We start from the raw sequence: 21,700 nt of genomic DNA, 5'->3' as shown, positions 1-21,700 counted from the left end.
GGGTGCGGTAAGTAAAAACGGGGGTTCGGGGGGGGGGGGGCCGTACCGTCGGATGTTTTTTCACCTTAATGCATAAGATGCATTAAGGTGAAAAAACATGAATCTTTACAACCCCTTTAATTTTGGCAGAAAATTCAGTTTTGGTCTTAGTACTAAAATAGCCTTTTTTTAGTCCCATTTTAGTCTTCTGTAATGGTTTTAGTTGTATTTAGTCGACTAAAATCTAATCTATCTAGTGTAATTAAATTGTAATGCATTAGTTAACATTTCTCTACAATTTCCAAACTCATATATACTGCTGGAGTGAAAAATCTCATGTTATTTATGGTATTGAGGTATGAAAACGCACTATAGACCAGTGATCATTTTGAAGTCAAATTTCAATTTAGTTTTAGTCTTTTGACTAAACCGCCATTTTAGTCGTATTTTAGTCAACTAAATTAACACTGCCTCCTCTTTATTTGCTCACCAACTTTGGCTCCTGCAGTTGTGAATAAATGGCACCCGCTGCGGTCTTAGCCAATAAGGGCAGTCCCTGGACAGCGGCGGCCTTTATGCAACATTGCTGGATCGAGATGGGGCTCAGGTAAGTATTAGGGGGGCTGCTGCACACAAGATTTTTATTTTTAATCTGAATGCATCAAGATAAAAACGTTCTGCCTTTAGAACCACTTTAATATATATATATATATATATATATATATATATATATATATATATATATATATATATATATATATATATATATATATATATATATATATATATATATATATATATATATATATATATATATATATATATATATATATATATATATATATATATATATATATATATATATATATATATATATACACACACACACAAAATATTAGAGGATATGCTACGGAATCCTAGATTTTCTTTCTGCAACAGAACCCAAAGGATCTTAGCTTTGCAGACGAAATGCATCGAACAGAAAGAGGTCACATGAGCTGGTACCCACCATTACAATGCTGAATGATTTCCAGCAGCAGCAGGTCAAGTGTTCCAAACAGGACTCTGAACTCTTTCAGCCCCACATCCAATCACTTTCCAAAGCTTACCGCCTCAACCTCCACAACATCTCCAATATACGACCCTTCCTAACCAATGACACCACAACTCTCCTAATCCACCCTCTGGTTATTTCTAGTCTTGCTACTGCAACTCCCTCCTCATTAGTTTACCTTTATATAGGCTATTGGCTGGTACGCAAGATCAGAAAATCGTACGAAAAAAAAAAACTGTGTTCAAAGCAAATCATACGATAATCCGATTAGTGCACAGCTTTCGAGAGCCGATCACGACCATCTCATATTATGCGATCGGACAAGCATGAACATTTTCATTGTCCGATACCAGATCCTATGAGTTTTGTTTAATGTAGTACAATTGTCATACACTACAACACATTTCTTCACTTTCTAATTTTAATTCAGCCATGCGGAAATTTTCGTAACTGTAGCAAAAGTTTCATTTACGATAGAAGATTAGCATGCAAAAAAACAAACAAAACAGACGATCATTTGTCCAATAATGTCACGTGTACCAGGCATATTCCCCTTGCCCTCTTCAGTCCATCATGAATGCTGCCGCCAGACTCTTCCACCTTACAAACTCACTGTCTGCTACCCCTCGCTGACAATCCCTCCACTGGCTGCCACTCACCCAACCAATTAAATTCACCATACTAACAACTTACAAAACCATCCACAACTCTGCCCCCAGCTACATCACTAACCTCGTCTCAAGCTACCAACCTAATCGTTCTCTCCGTGCCTCCCAATACCTCCTGTGCTCTCTAGATCCCTTACCTCCTCTATGCTTGACTTCTCCCGAGCCTCTCCCATCCTATGGAATTCCCTACCCCAATCTGTCCGACTATTTTCTACTCTATCCACCTTTAGGGCCCTTTCACACCATAAGCAGTGGGAAGCAGTTGGCTGCAGGCAGTAAAAGCAGACAGTTGCACTGCATTTTTGCCAACCACCGTCCATACATGGGTATAGACGCATGCTGCAAAAAATGATCCTCCACAGAGCATTTAGTGGACAGCACTGTTCGCCGAATGTGACCCATTCAAAAAAATGGGGCCGCCCCACAACTGCATGCAGTTGCACTGCTGACTTCTAGGGGCTATAACAGGCAGGGATTTATTTTTTACTTTTAAATAACACCTTCTCACTGCCTGTCAAATGCCCCTGAAAAGCAATCGTTCATGAATCACTCTATAGAGGGCTACCACTAGTGTAAATGCGCCTTTAGAAGGTATTTTTACACTCATCACCTACATAAGGATGCAAGGATCTCTTTTCCACTAGCCACCAATTAGGGTTGCATCGATCCTAGGTTCAGTGCAGATACTAAGCAAATGCTCAGACGCCTAATCCGATACCTAGGCAGTCAGGGGTGATCGGTGGGGGAGTTACAAGCACCGACCTCCCTGTATAGCTTTCAATAAAGCAGCCGACAACTGCCTCTCCCCTCTGGTCCCCCTTGTATCCTGCCTCCTCTGTGCTGTTCCGGTCCCAGATAATGTCAAAATGAAGAGCGTAGGAAGGAGCCGCTAAATATGTCATTTACTGGCTCCTTCCTTTTCTGAATGAAGGGTCAGTGATCTCAGACTGTCTATTCATAACGGAGCTTACAATGTCTCAGGTTTGTAAATGGAGGAGCCGCAGCTTCCTATTCATTTTCAGTGCAGCTGAGGCTGCAAAGAGACAGGGACTGGGGAATCTCCGTCCCTATCTTTCAGAGGGCATTTGACTTTTCACATCTGCTTTAACCCTCAAAATGATAAACGACAGTGCCACAACGCAGTATAGCCTGTCAAAAGGGACACGTCATTTAACCGTTTCTCCAGCATGGGTACCAGCCCTGAACAGCTGTATGGTCCATAAGAACACATCTCATCCACCTTTCTTTTTCCACCCCCTTGTGAACAAGCGCCAACTGTGGCCATATGTTTACTTTAAAAGGAGACAAACTTATTAATGTCAACCCAGTCAGCAAAACCTAGGTAGGATATTTAGTTGCAATTAACCAGGAAAAGTTACCAATGGTCCTCTTTATGTTGAGATCTGGGGTCATAAAAAAAAACCCACAAATCTCTTCCTTACCTTTAAAAGCAAAAAAAAATGTTTACTTCCAGCCTGGACCAAAAGTGACGGTCATGACGTCACTCTGGTCCTCCAAGGCCGTAGAGCTGCACTATTGATCGTTAAAGAATCGAGATCACGATTCTACCCCCTCCCAAACTTAAAGGGGTTGTAAAAAGGTAAAAAAAAAAATCCCTAATAGCTTCCTTTCCCTTAGTGCAGTCCTCCTTCACTTACCTCATCCTTCCATTTAAATGTCCTTATTCCTTCTGAGAAATCCTCACTTCCTGTTCTAATGTCTAACTACACACAGTAATGCAAGGCTTTCTCCCTGGTGTGGAGAAGCCTCTTGAGGGGGGAGGGGGCGAGCAGGATGGTCAGGACGCTATCTACTTTGCAGATAGAGAAAGGAGCTGTGTGTTAGTGGGCGTCCTGACACTCCTGCTCGCCCCCTCCCCCCTCAAGTGGCTTTCTCCACACCAGGGAGAAAGCCTCGCATTACGGTGTGGAGTTACAGACAGAACAGGAAGTGAGGATTTCTCAGAAGAAATAAGGACATTTAAAAGAAAAATGAAAGGATGAGGTAAGTGAAGGAGGACTGCACTAAGGTAAAGGAAGCTATTTAGGGAAACAATGTTTTACCTTTACAACCCCTTTAAAGCATTTTCTCAGTGCAGAGTTCTCTGCTCAAGCCTATAGCCGTCATAAAACAAAAAAGACAGCCTGTCAAGTTTCTCACAACATCCCTGTAACATTTCGTTCTTGGATGAAAAAGATGAACTCCTGTCTGTAAATTAGGTCAGATTAACCACTTAAAGACTAAACTTTTTTCTGACACTTGTTGCTTACAAGTTAAAAATCTATTTTTTTGCTCGAAAATTACTTAGAACCCCCAAAACTTTTTTTTAGCAGAGGCCCTAAAGAATAAAACGGTGGTTGTTGCAATATTTTATGTCACACTGTATTTTCTCAGCGGTCTTTTTGAAGAAAACAAACTTTAATGAATAATAAAAAAAAAAAATACTAAACAGTTGGCCCAATTTTTTTTGTAGAATGTGAAAGATGTTATGCCGCGAAAATCGTGAGAGATTCATGTTCTTTATTCCAAGCAAAAAAAAATTGTTATTCTCACTTTAGACAGAATTGTGCGGCTCCTGTACCATAGAGGAGATCAAAACAGATCTACCCTTTGATCGCCTGTGTGACCAGAGGCGCCAGTGGACCATTTTGCAGGCAAACCGGTGGAAATGGTACGACCGAGAAACACCAGCGGGAGAGGGGACGTTTCTGAAAGCGTTCCAGCAAAATTGTCCGAAGCGTCCACCATAATGTCGCAGTCGCACACACAAAAATCGCTGATCACCGCCATTAGTAATAAAAAAAATAAAAAATTAATACAAATGCAATAAAACTATCCCCTATTTTGTAAACGCTATACATTTTGGGCAAACCAATCGATAAACACTTATTGCGATTTTTTTTACCAAAAATAGTTAGGAGAATATGTATCGGCCTAAACTGAGGGAAAAAAATGTTCTATATTTTTGGGGGGTATTACAGCAAAAAATATTGATTTTTTTTTCAAAATGTTCGCTCTATTTTTGTTTATAGCGCAAAAAATAAGAACCGCAGAGGTGATCAAATACCACCAAAAGAAAGCTCTATTTGTGGGGAAAAAAGGACGCCAATTTTGTTTGGGAGCCACGTTGCACGACCGCGCAATTGTCTGTTCAAGCAGCACAGTGCCGAATCGCAAAACCTGGCCATTTAGCAACAAAATGGTCCGGGGCTTAAGTGGTTAAAGCGACACAGTGCCAAATCGCAAAAACTAGCCAGGTCCTTTACCTGCCTAAAGGTCCGGGTCTTAAGTGGTTAAAGTGCCTCCAGGACAGGCGACTTTGGCCAATCACAGAATAATCAGCTCTGTGGGAGGGAGGGGGTTTGTCTAGGTAAACCATTTTCTTTTCCTGTAAAGTTGCTTCTATATAGATGGAGATCCGACTTGGAGGCAACTTCCCTTGAAATCTATGGGTACAAGTTGCCTTGAAGTGCAGGAACCTTTTCTGAAGTCGGAGCAACTTAGTACATTAAGACGGCTCTCATTTACTTCTATGGCATTTCTTATATCCAGCAACTTGGGGCAACTTGAGGACTTACAAGTCGGATCCCAAGTTGCTGTAGTGTGAACCAGCAATGAATGTATGGATGGGGAATTGGGTTAGTGTTTTCCAAGGAACCTGAAAAAAACAAACAAAAAAAAAAACCCAAGCATGGATGTGTATGGGCTGCCCCCTGGATACTTTGCATAAGGGCACAGGATAGACTGAGGATCACTGTAGTAGTAGCTACCACAGACATTCTCCACTTCCACCAGTACTTGACCAGGTTTGGACCATACTTAAGAGTATGTTTGTAAGAAAAAAGCCACAAACACACAAAGCCCTTACTTAAAATACACTATCTTTTTCCTTTAAAGCGGAGTTCCAGCCACAATTTCACTTTTTAAATATAAATACCCCTGTAATACACAAGCTTAATGTATTCTAGTAAAGTTAGTCTGTAAACCAAGGTCCGTTTTGTTAGGTTGTTACAGCATTTAGACACTTTATAAAATAGAAATTGACTGGGGCCATCTTAAGTGTGGGCATCATGAAGCCAGACTGTATGACCTGGATTTCGGCCTTGCAGATCTTGCACATGCTCAGTGCTGCACAAGCAGTGTAATAGGTTTCAGATCAGGTTTCAGCACCTGTACTGTCCAAGTCACATGATTCTTTGAGACTGGGGAGTGCACAGACTCCTGGAAAGTTACACCCACTACATTCCCAGGAGTCTGTGCGGTGTAGGTTAGGAAGCTTAAGCACCTAGGTGCAGGAAGAGGGAAGATTAACTATTCTGCCTAGCAACAACACTTTGAAGGCATCTAAAAAAAAATGTTTTTTTTCTTAAAGGACTAATGACATTTTTTTAAAACTACTGATGCAATGTTATATTTATGGGTGGAACTCCACTTTAAGGTTTCATGGACCTTGAAAGGCACCGCCATCCACCCAGCCTCTCCTCAGTCTATACGGCCGACAATATAAATAGGTCTTGCCCTACTAAATATAGACTGCTGATACAATGCGAAATCTCTCAGGCTCTGTGCCTTTTATCTCCAGCTATTGAAGACACGGAATTTCTATCTCCAGATTAGTGAACCTTTTTTTATTTTTAAAGCGCAACTTGTGCTTTAGCAGTTCATTAAAAAACAACCCCATTTCTAACTTGCGAGTGCAAACTCTCATACTGCGCACAAGTCAGCAGTTCAGCAAGCAAAACAATGAAATGCCGAGTCTAAAGTACACTGAAGATTGTTTCGAAAAAAAAAAAAGTTGTGAATGCTTATGGAAATTTCCGGCACTGCTGCAGATTAAAGTTTTATTTATCCATGAGAAGGGCTTTTAACAAACGCTGAGAACTATGACAAATCACAGAGTTGCTTTTCGAGGAGAGGAGAGAGACTGGGTGGCCATGGGCAGAGGGAAGTTCGTTTGTGATCATCATATTGGGGGAAGGGAAGTGTTACCTCCTCCATCCACAAACTAAAGACAGACACTTCTATGTACACCCAAAGGGTGGTCTCTATATACTCAAAAATCTATATACACACCACAACACTATTTTTTATTTGGAAGTAGCAGCAGCAACCACCGAACTTACAAAGCTTTGTTTTTAATAAATCAACCATAATCCATCAGTAAATTGATTCCAAATTAGTAGCTCTTAGCCCCGTCCTGAAAACATTCCTATACTTCCAAGCTCTTTTTAAAGGCAGACCCCTCCCCCTGGATCTATTCCCTCCTGCGTTCCACCCTGGGGCCAACAACGGGAAAGCTGGAAGCCAGGACTGATCTTTTGCAAAACAAATGGAAGGATTTTTTTTCCCCCTTTTTACAATTTAATTGGTTGAGCCCCTTAGAGGGGAAAAATAAAAAAACAAGCTAAGCTAATTTAGAACACTAAACGTATTAAAACTTGTACGCAGACAAATGTACTAACTGTTCCATAACCAAACTTTTCTTTGCAAAGTATGCAATTTGTTTTTTGAGGAAGGGGGAGGGGAGGGGGGGGGTGTTGGATTGGACATTTAACTGACATTTTTAAATATATATTTTTATACTTGGAGAGGACATTTAACTGATTTTATTTATACTGGAAGAAGACATTTAAATTGTTTAATATATATTTTTATACTGGAATAGGACATTTAACTGATTTTATTTATACTGGAAGAAGACATTTAAATTGTTTAATATATATTTTTATACTGGAATAGGACATTTAACAAAATTATTTTATACATTTAACTGATTTTTTTATATACATACTGGAAGACACACACACACACACACACACACACACACTTTTACTAGAATTAGACATTTAACTGATTTTAACTATTATGACAAATTTAAGCCATTTTATCCCCAAGTAAATAAGTGCAAAATAACTTTAAGTTGTGAACCAATAGCTTTGTACACAATAGACAGCAGTTTTAGAGTACTTGTCAGTTGAATTTAAACAATATTTCCTCTTTTTTCCCCCTTTTTGAAAAGTCCTAAATAATCATAACATGTTTGTTCGAACCCTAAGGCTGCATTCACACCTGAGCGTCGGTCGTTCGGCGTTTTTTTCAGGCGTTTTGTCGCGCATATTCATGCTTATTTGCGCGTTTGCATACAGCGTTGTCCGACGTTTTTGTACTTTGACGTTTTTTATTTTAGCCAATAGGAAAAACTATCATCTTTTCATCACTTGTTGCTATGTTGGTAGATTTTTTTAATCTTCTGCATGGGCGACAAGTTCTATTGATTAAAGCGACGAAACGCCCGTAGCAAACGCCCGTTGTCGCGCAAGTCGCTTGAATCGAGCGTTTCCATTACTTTCTATGGGAAATGGAAACGCTCAAATACGCCCGATACGCGCGACAAAAAAGGGTCCGGAACTTTTTTTGGCGATGGGCGTCAGGCGCATAAGCGTTCAGATGTGAACCATCCCCATAGACTCATGTATTTTGGTCCCTCTGGCGTTTGTGAGCGTCGCGCTACAGGCGACAAAACGCCTAGGTGTGAATGGGCTCTAAAACCCTGGAAAAAAAAAATTGATCTCTCTCGCTCTCTACACCGAGAGACAGATATATATCTATATTTAGATATATACATTTTATTTCTATAGAGAGAGATAAGTATATATATTACAAAATGTGTGATATATAGGAGATAGATATTATATTTGTTTTATATACAAACACGTTTACCATTTCAGTTTAAAAAAAAAAAAAAAAAAAAAAAAGAAGATTAGCAGCATTTTACTTTTCTAACAGCTTTTTATTTTTGCAAAAAAAAGTTTTAAGAAATTAATAAATCACATCTTTGCCACTCCTACAACCCTGAAATCAAGCTTGGATACCAATCCAGTTTGGAAAAAAAAATAAAAATCCAGTTCTTGAGGAATTTTTACTAATCTGAAACATTTCAATCCATTATAAAAGCCAAGACTTAGCCAAGCGTTTCTCCTCTCATTCCCAGAGCTACAAGAGCACGCTTGTGTCCATATTAAACAAAGCCTTTTGGAAAACGTTAGATTCCGTAGCCAGAGGTGAGATCTGGATCCAAGCGGAATTCCAAGTTTTCTGCTAGACAGGTTTTAAATAGCTGGCGGTACCGTCCTCTCTCCCCCCCCCCCCCCCCCACCACAAATGCCTCCAGCAGTGCCCGATCTCCTGTTTCAAAACTGCAACTAATAGTCTGGTGCATTCAGAGTGTGCAGACCAGACTCAGCAAAGTCCCGAAGAGGAATCAAAACAAACCACTCATATACACGCTCAACGTCATCCTAAGGGATTAAAACTGGGAAAAAAAAAATGATGAACGGAAAAAAATTAAATTAAAAAAAAAAAAAGGAGGAATTGTATTGCAGATGTGGGAGGCACACAAGGAGTTAAGTCTTCAAGGCTGAGCTGAAAGATCAGAGGCAGCAAGGGAACAACCATATAAAGCTATTAATAAATGACTTCCAGAGCACCATTACTACACAGGACCCGAGCTCCCTTCTCCTCCCCCACCTTCTCCCTCTCTCAGATGTGGGAGTTACAGGACTGTACATGCAACCTCCCCCCCCCCTGCCCCCCCACCACACTGCCTTCAGCTAGGAGTGGAAGAAGCTGCTTTGGCCCTGGAGAGAAATGGAGACGGCTTGCAGGTTGCTGTTACTTTTCTGAAATCACACAATCTAGTCACCAAACCGGGAACCACCCCTCTTCCTAACACCTCCAAAAACTTCAAGGGCCTGACAATTAAAGTTGAACCCCCGGTTTGTTTACTTTTCATTTCGATCCAATTTAAAGCTGCAAACGTGTGATTCTGTTACCAATTTGCCTTCTGGAAAAACTGTAGCGTAAAGTTGCATTGTTCAAAATAAACCCGCTAAAAAACTTTTACATTTAGCAGAAAACTTTGATGGGGTTCCTTTATCAGGTACAGACAGACTTCCCCCAGCTGGTGGGGTCCGATTACGTAGACCGCCGTCACACTGAAGCGACTTGACAAGTCAAATTCGCCGGCAATCGCTGTTCAATTCGGGGCGATGGCGACTTTGTGGTTCCGCACCGATTTGAAAAAGTAATTCCTGCGCTACTTTAGGTGATTTCGGGTGCAACTTGGATACCAGTGCATAACGCTGCATAGATATAGGTCTGCCAAGTCGCACCAACATGCAACATTAAAATCATGCGATTTCAAAGCCGCAGTCAATGTGAACAGGGGGCACAGTCTGAATTAGGGCAATACTGAATGTTTCCAGAAGTACAGAGGGTCATTTTTTTTGGGCTTGTTCACCGAAACAAATTGGGGGTGGTAAAGCTTTGCAGTTGAGTCTAGCATTTTAACACCCCCGCCCCCTCATAGCCAGGGTTTGACATATGCTGCGTCCATGATGCTTTGTTTCGTGGTCACTGTAGAAATGATACGCCCCATGCTTGCGGTTACAGCATCAAGGGGGTTAAAAGCAGTCAATGAGGAAGAGATTAAACAACTCACCAACTGTCAAACGCTCTCTAAAGAGCGACCCAAACACTGATCACTCTTTAGAGACTAAGGCTGCATTCACATCTAGGCAGACAAAATTGCGGCGACAAATAGCGGCGTTTTGTACCGCGATTTGCAGCGACAAAACGCCGCGATTGTCCGCCTAGATGTGCCCCTAGATTGTCCCCCTATGGAGATGGTTCCCATCTCCTATGCCGAACGCCGCCTGAAAAAAGGGTCCGGGACTTTTTTTCAGGCGGCAGGCGTTCGGCGTGGAGATGTTAACCATCTCCATAGAGGGCAATGTTAAATCATCCCTCTGGCGTCTTGGGGCGGCAGCGGCGTCACACTACAGGCGACAAAACGCCTAGGTGTGAATTAGACTTAAAGCTCCTGCGAGTGAGCCCATAGGCCGAACTCACCTGGGTGATGACTGAAATACTTACAGCAGGGAGGGGTAGGCAACCTGACAAAGCTGTTGCAGAACTAAAAGTCCCATCATGCCTCAGGGAGCAATTGTAACTGGCAGCCTTGCAATGCCTCATGGGAAATGTAGTTCCACAACAGCTGGAGGGCCCCAGGTTGCCTACCCCTAACTTACAGCCATTTATGAAGCACTCGGAGTGGGGATGAGGGAAAAAAGCCCCACCATGGCGCTCTGCAATCACACACCAAATGCCTTGGGCCCTGTGCACACCATAACTAGGGATGAGCTCACATATTCAGATCCCAGTCTGGACCTACTTGAGCAATCCCCACCAGGAAGCTCTCACTGCACCGGGCCAATCATCATTAGCCAACGCATTACCCACCCGAAATGTATACACACCCCTTACATGTGCGGCTGCGCGGGGGTTGAATGCCTTATGATTGGCCTGGTACAGTGAGAGCTTCCTGGGGGGTTCCAGATAAGGGACAGAACACACCTGGGTTCATCATGAGCTAAAAAAAACGCAAGAGGCATGAAAGGCCATGTTCTAGATGAGGCCTGTTCACACTGCTGTGCTCTGCTGCAATTTGAAAAAAATCACTTGTGCCATTTTTTTATCGGCCCCTAGAAGCCAATGGTAACCACAAAGACCCCCTTAATGCCTCTGTATGGATTCTCAGCCCCTACTAACAAGCCTGATAAGAGTCTGAGAAAAAGAAGAAGAAAAGAAAAATGCATCGATGTGTACTGAAGGTCGCCGTCACACCTCTGCGACTTCAGGAGCCTTCCAAACATAGCGACTTCCAGGGAGCGAATGGAAGCTTTGCCTGACAAACGTTGAAAGCAAGATCAGAATGAACGCAAAGAGACGCAAATGCGCGGCGTGTACCAGACCGCTCCACACTCAAGTAGTAGGCAGTCTACGATTGGAGAGATTTATAAAAAGGTGAAGGAAGCACCCGTCCTACCCCAGTGTGACCGAGTTATTAGTGGCCCAGGTGATGGTCCCGTCAGTGTTCTGCTGGGATCACACCTACGCGTTTTGCATTTTTTGGATGCGTGTTATCATGCGGGAGAAACCAGCAAAAACACATCAAGAAAGCAAGCACTGCGTTTTTTAAATACAATTCCACCACATTTCCATTGAAGCCTATGGAACCAAAAATGAAGCCTTCTGCAGGAAAAGTCCATGACCCCTTCAAAAACAAAACGCACGCATGTTAAAGTGGCCCATAGGAAACCATAAGACATGGACTGCAAAACACATAGGTGTGAGCCGGGCCTAACACGGGGTCAGTGAGAAGAATGGAGGGTGAAAGTTGTGAACCCCAACACAGCCAATATCGCCCCAACACAGCCAATATCGCCCCAACACAGCCAATATCGCCCCAATACAGCCAAGGAGATATAAGGTAAGAAAAGCAGAAAGTAAACCCGCTTTTGTGGCGGCCCAGCGAGACTCCGAGGAAATGATGTCCAATGACAGTCAATAGGTCTGCAGTGGGTGGTGTAGTGTACGGGGACACCGGGCCGAACATCTGATTTTGGGGACACTGTGTTTATCAGGAGAGCGCCGCCCCACATAACCTTCCTCAAATCTCATCACCTCCCACCACAGCTCAACAAGACCGTCACCAAATCATCTCCATGTAAAGGGAGGGAGGGGGCATGCAAACGTTATAGGAGGAACTCCCCCAAACTATTAGCCCCTCCCCCTGAACATCCTATGGGGAGTTCACAGGAAGGATTACATTATGTCCAGTGCCCCCCCCCCCCTACAGGTCCTCACCTGGACACCAGAGTAATTCAAGCGTTCTTCTCAATGTACACCCCCCAAATATCAGCGCCTCCTACAGGATGTGATGTCACCAGCACCCCCTCCATCTATGGAGGCCAAGTTCAATCAACACAGACATGGGAAAGCAATGGCAGCACAGCAGTGCCCCCCTCCAATAGGCGAGCACCCCATTCCATCTGTGAGACCAGTGTGCACCCCATCCTCACAGGAAGTAACCACTGTCCCCCCCCCCCTCATTCCATCAACAGTGAGACCAGCATACACACCCCCTCCCCAATAGGTGAGCACCCCATTCCATCAGTGAGAACAGTGTGCACCCCATCCTCACAGGAAGTAACCACTGTCCCCCCCCCCCCTCATTCCATCAACAGTGAGACCAGCATACACACCCCCTCCCCAATAGGTGACCACCCTATCAGTGAGGAGACCAGGGGAACCACTGTGAACCCTAATTAGGTGACTGGTGTGCACCCCATAGTCAGGTGACCAGTGTGCCCCATCCAGTGTCAGATGACCAATCGGAACCCCAACCCCCCCCCCCAAAACCACAAGGTGACCACTCAGCACCCCCCGCCCCAGTTAGGTAAACAATGTACCCCCCCAGAAGGTGACCAATAGGCAACCCACCATAGTCAGATTATCACTCGGACCCCCCAATCAGGTGATCACTAAGCACCCCAAACACCACCCCCCCCAGTCAGGTGATCAGTGTGTGCCCCCTCAGATGGTGATCACTAAGCACCCCAACATCCCCCCAATAAGGTGACTTGTGTACACCCATCCAGTGTCAGGTGACTGTTACCCCACAACCACAAGTCAGGTGACCACTAAGCACCCCCAACAGTCAGATGACCAGGGTGCCCCCCATCCAGTGTCAGGTGACCATTCAGAACCCCAACCACCAGGTCAGATGGCCACTCTGCACCCCCAAGTCAGCTGTCTTGTGTGTCCCCTTAGGTGACCACTGAGCCTCCCATAGTTATGTGACCAGAGTGCCCCCCCTCCCCTCAGTGATTCCCCCCCCCATAGTCATGTGACCAGTGTCCCCCCTCCTCAGTGGCTCCCCCCTCCGTCATGTGACCAGTGTGTCCCCCCTCTCCTCAGTGGTTTGCCCCCCCCCCATAGTCATGTGTCCCCCCTCCTCAGTGGTTTGCCCCCCCCATAGTCATGTGACCAGTGTCCCCCCTCCTCAGTGGTTTGCCCCCCATAGTCATGTGACCAGTGTCCCCCCTCCTCAGTGGTTTGCCCCCACCATAGTCATGTGACCAGTGTCCCCCCTCAGTGGTTCGCCCCCCATAGTCATGTGACCAGTGTCCCCCCCTCCTCAGTGGTTTGCCCCCCATAGTCATGTGACCAGTGTCCCCCCTCAGTGATACCCCCCATAGTCATGTGACCAGTGTCCCCCCTCAGTGGTTTGCCCCCCCCATAGTCATGTGACCAGTGTCCCCCCTCAGTGATTTGCCCCCCCCCCCATAGTCATGTGACCAGTGTCCCCCCCTCCTCAGTGGTTCGCCCCCTAGCGGTGTACCTGGCGGGAGTGGGACTTGGGCTCGGGCTGTTTGAAGAAGGAATCGGGAAGTTTCCTCATCCTCATAGGTAAGGTTTGGGGGACGTTGGCGGTTTTGGGGTTCATGACGGCGTTGAAGAGCGCCTCCAGGTCCGTCTCCGAGTCCCCCCGCACATGGACGATCTGGTGCCCGGCCGGGGGCGGCTGAGGGGCCGACGAGGAGTTCTGCTGGGCTCCGCTCTCCATCATTGTACAGCGAGATAGGAACTAATCCGGGGAGAAGAAGAAGCGCTCACTGTCCGCTGAGCATGTCACCACCCGGAGGGGCCCGCACTCCAATCCCGGGGCCCCGACCACCGATCCAAACTCCACCACTCACTGCGACTAAACTTTCCTCACATCCCAGCGGGAGCCAACAAACTTTTCCCGCACCACGTGACCCTCCGCCACAGGACACGCCCAGCGGACGGAGCCGCCCACAGCAGGCGGGGCCTGCTGGGAAAACCACGCCCCCATCGCTGTGCAGAGCCGGGAGGAGGGGCGGGGCTGTGGAGAACACCCGGGACTGTGAGCTCAGCGCTCCGTGTATGGGGAATGGGATCACACCGTCCCCGATAGGGACTCCAAGGAGGAGGGATACTAAATGTATAGGGACACTCGCTGATCAGGACTTTCCTGGAACTTTTTGTTTTAATCAGTTTTTACTAGAAAATGACTTAGAACCCCCACATGATATTCATATATATATATTGTAGCAGAGACCCCAGAGAATAAAATGGTGATCGTTGCAATATTTTATGTCACACTCTATTTGCACGGCGGTCGTTCAAACGCAATTTTTGTGGAAAAAATAAACTTTTATGGATTTTGGGGGGGACTACACACCCTTTTTAAAAGAAAATTGGCGGGGTGGGGGAGACCCGACGCAGTTTTTTTTTCATACTTTTTATTTGTCTGTTTTTTTTTTTTTTACAATCAGCTGTGAGCGGGGGAAGCTGATAAATCATCTGTTATGACGAAATGAAATTATTTACTACTTCTTCCGTTGTGCACATCTCTACTTGGTAGTATTTTGAATTAGCGCAATGGTGTGCAATGCAATGGTGTGCAATAACTTTAGCAATTAAAGTTTTACTAAATTCAAAACAGTAAAATCAATCTTTAGGCTCGATTCACAATAATGGCCCGGATTCAGAGAGCAATTGCGCCTGCGCAACCATAGTTACGCAGCGCAATTGCTTACTTGCCCGGGCGTAACGAGTGTTCTGTATTCAGAAAGCTCGTTACGCCGACTGCAGCCTAAGATATGCGTGGCATAAGGCTCTTATGCCCGCATATCTTAGGCTGCATTCTTGCGATGGCCGCTAGGTGGCCTTCCCGTAGTGGTCAGCGTATAGTATGCAAATTGCATACTAACGCCGATTCACAACGTTACGCGAGCCCTGCGTACGCAGTTTACGTCGTTTGCGTACGGTGTTTTTTTGCGTAAGGCTGCCCCTTCTATAGCAGGGGCAGCCAATGCTAAAGTATACCCGTCGTTCCCGCGTCATCGAAATTTGAAATTTACGTCGTTTGCGTAAGTGAATCGTGAATGGCGCTGGACGCCATTCACGTTCACTTTGAAGCAAATGACGTCCTTGCGACGTCATTTACCGCAATGCACGTCGGGAAAGTTTCCCGACGGAGCATGCGCACTACGCTCGGCGCGGGAACGCGCCTAATTTAAATGATTCCCGCCCCCCTACAGGATCATTTAAATTGCGCGCGCTTACGCCAGGCATTTTGCCAGAGCGCCCTCGCAATTTACGGAGCTACTGCTCCGTGAATCGAGGGTAGCGCAGAAAATTTGCGGGGGCGCAGGGCAAAAACGGTGCCCTGCGCCTACGTAAAAAATGCGCATATCTTACTGAATCTACCCCAATGCGTTTTTTTTTTATGCATTTTGTAAAAATGCAGGGAATTTTTTAACATGGGTTCCTATGGAACATGTTCACATCAATGCGTTTTTGGAAAGGGTCAGGGACTTTTTTTCCCCGCTGCATCCTGCTGATCTGTTGGCGCAGATGTCCTGCATTTCTTAAAGCGGGGGTTCACCCTAAAAAAATGTTTTTTCTTGGTCTACCATGCCATCCAGCATACTAGCGTCAGCTACAGTATGCCTTTATTTTTATTTTTTGCGCTGTACTCACAGTTTAATCCTTTAGTTTAGTTTCAGACTCCCGCGTGGAGTAGGCGTTCCTATGAAGAGGGGAACATGATTGACGTCCGGCTATGGCGCGTTACGCATTCCGAAAATAGCCGAAATAGGACTCGGAACTATAAGGCGCCTGTGCAGTCAGCTCCTAGTCTGTGCGCAGGCGCCGTATAGCGCCGTGAAGAGCCGAGTCCTACTCCGGCTATTTTCGGAATGCGTGACGCGCCATAGCCGGACGTCAATCATGTTCCCCTCTGCATAGGAACGCCTACTCCCCGCGGGAGTCTGAAACGAAACTAAAGGATTAAACAGTGAGTACAGCGCAAAAATAAATAAATAAAGGCATACTGTAGCTGACGCTAGTATGCTGGATGGCATGGTAGAAAGTTGTTTTTTAGGGTGAACCGCTTTAACCACTTGCCGCCCGCCAATGACAGATTGACGGCGGCAAAGTGGTTGTAGAATCCTGACTGGACGTCATATGACGTCCTCAGGATTCTGAGCCGCTGCGCGCCCCCGGGGGCGCGCATCGCGGCGATCGTTGTTGCGGGGTGTCAGTCTGACACCCCGCAACACCGATCTAGGTAAAGTGTCTCTCACGGAGACTCTTTAACACGTGATCAGCCGTGTCCAACCACGGCTGATCACTTTGTAAACAGGAAGAGCCGTCGATGGCTCTTCCTCACTCGCGTCTGACAGACGCGAGTAGAGGAGAGCCGATCGGCGGCTCTCCTGACAGGGGGGGTTTGCGCTGATTGTTTGCCCGCCTATGAGTGCCGCCTATGTGTGCCCATCAGTGCCGCATACCAGCGCCGCCAATCAGTGCCACCTCATCTGTGCCCGTCAGTACTACCTCGTCGATGTCCATCAGTGCCATCTCATCTGTGCCCATCAGTGCCACCATATCAGTGCCCGTAATTGAAAGAGAAAACTTACTTATTTACAAAAAATTGCAGAAAAAAATAAAAACGTATTTTTTTTCCAAATTTTCGGTCTTTTTTTAGTTGTTGCGCAAAAAAAAAAAATCGCAGAGGTGATCAAATACCACCAAAAGAAAGCTCTATTTGTGGGGGAAAAAGGACGCCAATTTTGTTTGGGTACAGTGTAGCATGACCGCGCAATTGCCATTCAAAGTGTGACAGTGCTGAAAGCTGAAAATTGGCTTGGGCAGGAAGGTACGTAAGTGCCCTGTATGGAAGTGGTTAAATAACGATGGGGGAGTGACAAACAGATTATGTTGCACGGCGGCCACGCCCCCTTATGACATCACAGACCCATCATGCCATGTGACGTCACAAGGGGGCATGGCCTCCGTGTGACGTAATCTGATTGCCACGCCCCCATCGTTATTTAAGAAATGCAGGACATCGGCGCCGACAGATCAGCGGGATGCAGCATCGGATGAGGAGCGGCGGCAGAAGTAGAAGGACACCGAAGAAAGAAGAAGAGCGGAAGAAGAAGCAGGGGCAGAAGGAGAAGAACGGAGGAAGAAGATGCGGGAGAAGATGGAGGAAGACCGGAGAAGAAAAAGAAGATATTAATAAAAGACTTGTCAAAAACTGTCTGCTGTTGTTTTTAACACTATACTACTTTTTTTTTTTCGGTGAATGGATAGGGGTACAATGTACCCCATACTCATTCACATGGGGGGGGCAGGGATCTGGGGGCACCCTTAATACTGCTGGACATCTTCCAATGTTGAAGGGAAGCATGATGTGTCTTTCATCTGCTGCATTGAGTTTTCTTAGTTGACCACTGCGTCTACAGACCTCAACGTTGCCCATTTCTTTGTGCTTCTTTAACCAGTTGCCGACCAGCCGGCGCAGTTTTACGGCGGCAGGTCGGCTGCGCAAAATCACGTAATATTACTGCTCACCCCTGGTGCCGACGCGCGTGCCCGGCGGGCGCGATCACCGCCAGGCACCCGCGATCGCTCGTTACAGAGCGAGAACACACAGCTCCCGGTCCTGTATGAACAGCGATCTGTCATTTCCCCAAGTCAGTCCCACCCCCCCTTCAGTTAGAACACACTATAGGGAACATAATTAACCCCTTCCTCGCCCCCTAGTGTTAACCCCTTCCCTGCCAATGACATTTTTACAGTAATCAATGCATTTTTATAGCATTGATCGCTATAAAAATGCAAATGGTTCCAAAAATGTGTCAAAAGTGTCCGGCGTGTCCGCCATAAGGTCGCAGTACCGAAAAAATTGCAGGTCGCCTCCATTACTAGTAAAAAAAATAATAATAAAAATGCCATAAAACTATGCCCTATTTTGTAGACGCTATAACATTTGCGCAAACCAATCAATAAACGCTTATTTGCGATTTTTTTTACGAAAAATATGTAGAAGAGTACGTATCGGAATAAACTGAGGAAAAAAATATTTTTTTTCGATATTTTTGGGGGATATTTATTATAGCAAAAAGTAAAAAATATTCATTTTTTTTCGAAACTTCGCTCTATTTTTGTTTAGAGCGCAAAAAATAAAAACCGCAGAGGTGATTAAATACCACCAAAAGAAAGCTCTATTTGTGGGAAAAAAAAGGACGCCAATTTTGTTAGGGAGCCACATCGCACGACCGCGCAATTGTCAGTTAAAGCGACGCAGTGCCGAATCCAAAAAGTGGCCCGGTCATTGACCAGCAAAATGGTCCGGGGCTGAAGTGGTTAAAAGAGCTTGAACAGCACGTCTTGAAACCCCAATCTGCTTTAAAATCTTTGCCTGGGAGAGACCTTGCTAATGCATTATACCTACCATGGGCCAGATGCTCAAACAAATTACGCCGGCGTATCTATGGATACGCCGCGTAATTTCAAAGTTCCCCCGTCGTATCTCTGTTTTGTATCCACAAAACAAGATACAACGGAATCTGGGCTCGATCCGACAGGCGTTCGTCTTAGTACGCCGTCGGATCATAGGTGCATATTTACGCTGGCCGCTAGGTGGCGTTTCCGTCAAATTCTGCGTCGAGTATGCAAATTAGCTAGATACGGCGATCCACAAACGTACGTCCGGCCGGCGCATTTTTTTACGTCATTTGCGTTCGGCTTTTTTTCCGGTGTATAGTTACCCCTGCTATATGAGGCGTATCCTATGTTAAGTATGGGCGTCGTTCCCGCGTCAAATTTTGAAAATGTTACGTTGTTTGCGTAAGTCGTTCGCGAATAGGGATTTGCGTAGAATGACGTCACCGTCGTAAGCATTGGCTTGTTCCGGTTTAATTTCAAGCATGCGCACTGGGATACCCCCACGGACGGCGCATGCGCCGTTCAAAAAAAACGTAATTTACGTCGGGTCACGACGTATTAACATAAAACACGCCCCCATCACATAGATTTGAATTGCGCGCCCTTACGCCAGGAGAATTGCGCTATGCCGCCGTAACTTTAGAGGCAAATGCTTTGTGAATACAGCATTTGCCTCTCAAAGTTGCGGCGGCATAGCGTTACTAGGATATGCTACGCTTGCATAAAAATACGATCCGCTACGTGGATCTGGCCCCTTGTGTCTTGTTGCTGTGCTCAGTCTTGCTATGGTGTATGACCTGTGCCGTCTTTCACAACCTCACCTTGGTAGCAGAGTTTGGCTGTTCTTAACCCAGTTTTAAAGTAGTTGTAAACCCTTACAGACCACTTTGACCTACAGGTAAACCTAGATTAAGGCTTACCTGTAGGTCCAAGAAATATCTCCTAAACCTACATGGTTAAGGAGATATTTCCAAGAAAGACGGCACCGATGTCTACGGCACATGCTTGGTGTAATTGGTTAATCATCACCTGACTCTAATCCTACGAAATCCCTGATTTTGTGCAAGTGTAAGCATTGGCCCAGATTCAGCATAGCTTGCGCTATATTTGCAGGGGAGCAGGGCAACGATTTTGCTCTGCGCCCCCGCAAATATTTTGCGCTGCCCTCGATTCACAGAGCAGTAGCTCCGTGAACTGCGAGGGCGCGCCGGCAAATTTGCCCAGCGTAAGCGCGCGCAAGTTAAATGATCCCGCCGGGGGCGGGAATCATTTAAATTAGGCGCGCTCCCGCGCCGAGCGTACAGCGCATGCTCCGTCGGGAAACTTTTCTGACGTGCATTGCGGCAAATGACGTCGCAAGGACGTCATTTGCTTCAAAGTGAACGTGAATGGCGTCCAGTGCCATTCACGAAGCACTTACGCAAATGCCGTGAAATTCTAATTTGGTTGTAACAAGAGCCTTATGCCGCGCAGATTTTAGGCTGCAGCCGCTGTAACGAGGTTCCTGAATCAGGAGCACTCGTTACACCGGAGCAAGTAAGCAATTGCGCCGTGTAACTTATGGTTACACGGGCGCAATTGCTTCTTGAATCTGGGCCACTGATGCTGGTTTGAAGCCAAGGGGTAGTCACACCAAATATTGATTTGATTTAGATTTTTCTTCTGTTCGCTCATATTGCATTTTGTAAATTGATAAAAAAATAAACAATTAAAATATTTTTGAAAGCATTCTTATTTTACAGCATTTCTTCACACCTGTCTAAAAGTTTTGCAAAGTACTATATATATATATATATTTTTATATACAGTGCCTTGAAAAAGTATTCATACCCCAATTTTTTATTGGGATTTTATGTGATAGACCAACACAAAGTGGCACATAATTGTGAAGTGGAAGGAAAATGATAAATAGTTTTCAATTCTTTTTTACAAATAATATCTGAAAGTGTGGTGTACATTTGTATTCAGCCCCCCCCCCCCCCCCCCGAGCAAATACTTTGTAGAACCCCCCTTTGCTGCAATTACAGCTGCAAGTGTTTTTAGGTCTGTCTCTACCAGCTTTGTACATCTAGAGAGTGAAATATTTGCCCATTCTTCTTTGTAAAATAGCTCAAGGTCTGTCAGATTGGATGGAGAGCATCTGTGAACAGCAATTTCCAAGTCTTGCCACAGATTCTCAATTGGATTTAGGCCATTCTAACACATGAATATGCTTTGATCAAAACCATTCCATTGTAGCTCTGGCTGTATGTTTAGGGTCGTTATCCTGCTGGAAGGTGAACCTCCGCCCCAGTCTCAAGTCTTTTTCCAACTCTAACAGGTTTTCTTCAAGGATTGCCCTGTATTTGGCTCCATCCATCTTCCCATCAACTGTGACCAGCTTCCCTGTCCCTGCTTAGGAAAAGCATCCCCACAACATAATGCTACCACCACCATGTTTCACAGTGGGGATGGTGTATCCGGAGTTACCATGGGCCTCTTGGCTGCTTCCCTGATTAATGATCTCCTTGCCCGGCCTGTCAGTTTAGGTGGACGGCCATGTCTTGGTAGGTTTGCAGTTGCGCCATACTCTTTCCTTTTTCGGATGATGGATTGAACAGAACCCCCTGCGAGATGTTCAAAGTTTGGGATATTTTTTTATAACCTAACCCTGCTTTAAACTTCTCCACAACTTTATCCCTGACCTGTCTGGTGTGTTCCTTGGCCTTCATGATGCTGTTTGTTCACTAAGGTTCTTTAACAAACCTCTGAGGACTTCACAGAGCAGCCGTATTAATACAGAGATTCAATTACACACAGGTTGGCTCTATTTACTATTTAGGTGACTTCT

At 45.3% G+C, this 21,700-nt stretch overlaps 1 protein-coding gene across 11 annotated transcripts in view; it reads right to left on the bottom strand.

Annotated features, from left to right (window-relative positions):
- YAP1 (Yes1 associated transcriptional regulator) overlaps window positions 1–14,383 on the bottom strand; it is a 104,632-nt gene extending 90,249 nt beyond the window's left edge. For 4 of the 11 annotated variants that reach the window (XM_040340197.1, XM_040340201.1, XM_040340205.1 and 1 more), the window contains exon 1: window positions 13,946–14,382. In XM_040340197.1, the coding sequence (XP_040196131.1) occupies window positions 13,946–14,173 (228 nt within the window). In that variant the 5' untranslated portion in view covers window positions 14,174–14,382. Of the gene's footprint in view, window positions 1–13,945 lie in introns of all 11 variants that reach the window. The other 7 variants (XM_040340200.1, XM_040340199.1, XM_040340206.1 and 4 more) reach the window with 3 other exon arrangements.
- Between the last annotated feature and the right edge of the window lie 7,317 nt (window positions 14,384–21,700).

Source organism: Rana temporaria, chromosome 2, assembly GCF_905171775.1.
Source record: "Rana temporaria chromosome 2, aRanTem1.1, whole genome shotgun sequence".
In the NCBI taxonomy this organism is placed as follows: domain Eukaryota; kingdom Metazoa; phylum Chordata; class Amphibia; order Anura; family Ranidae; genus Rana; species Rana temporaria.
Note: the sequence above shows the minus strand (reverse complement) of the source record. Positions and strands in the feature narration are given on the sequence as shown.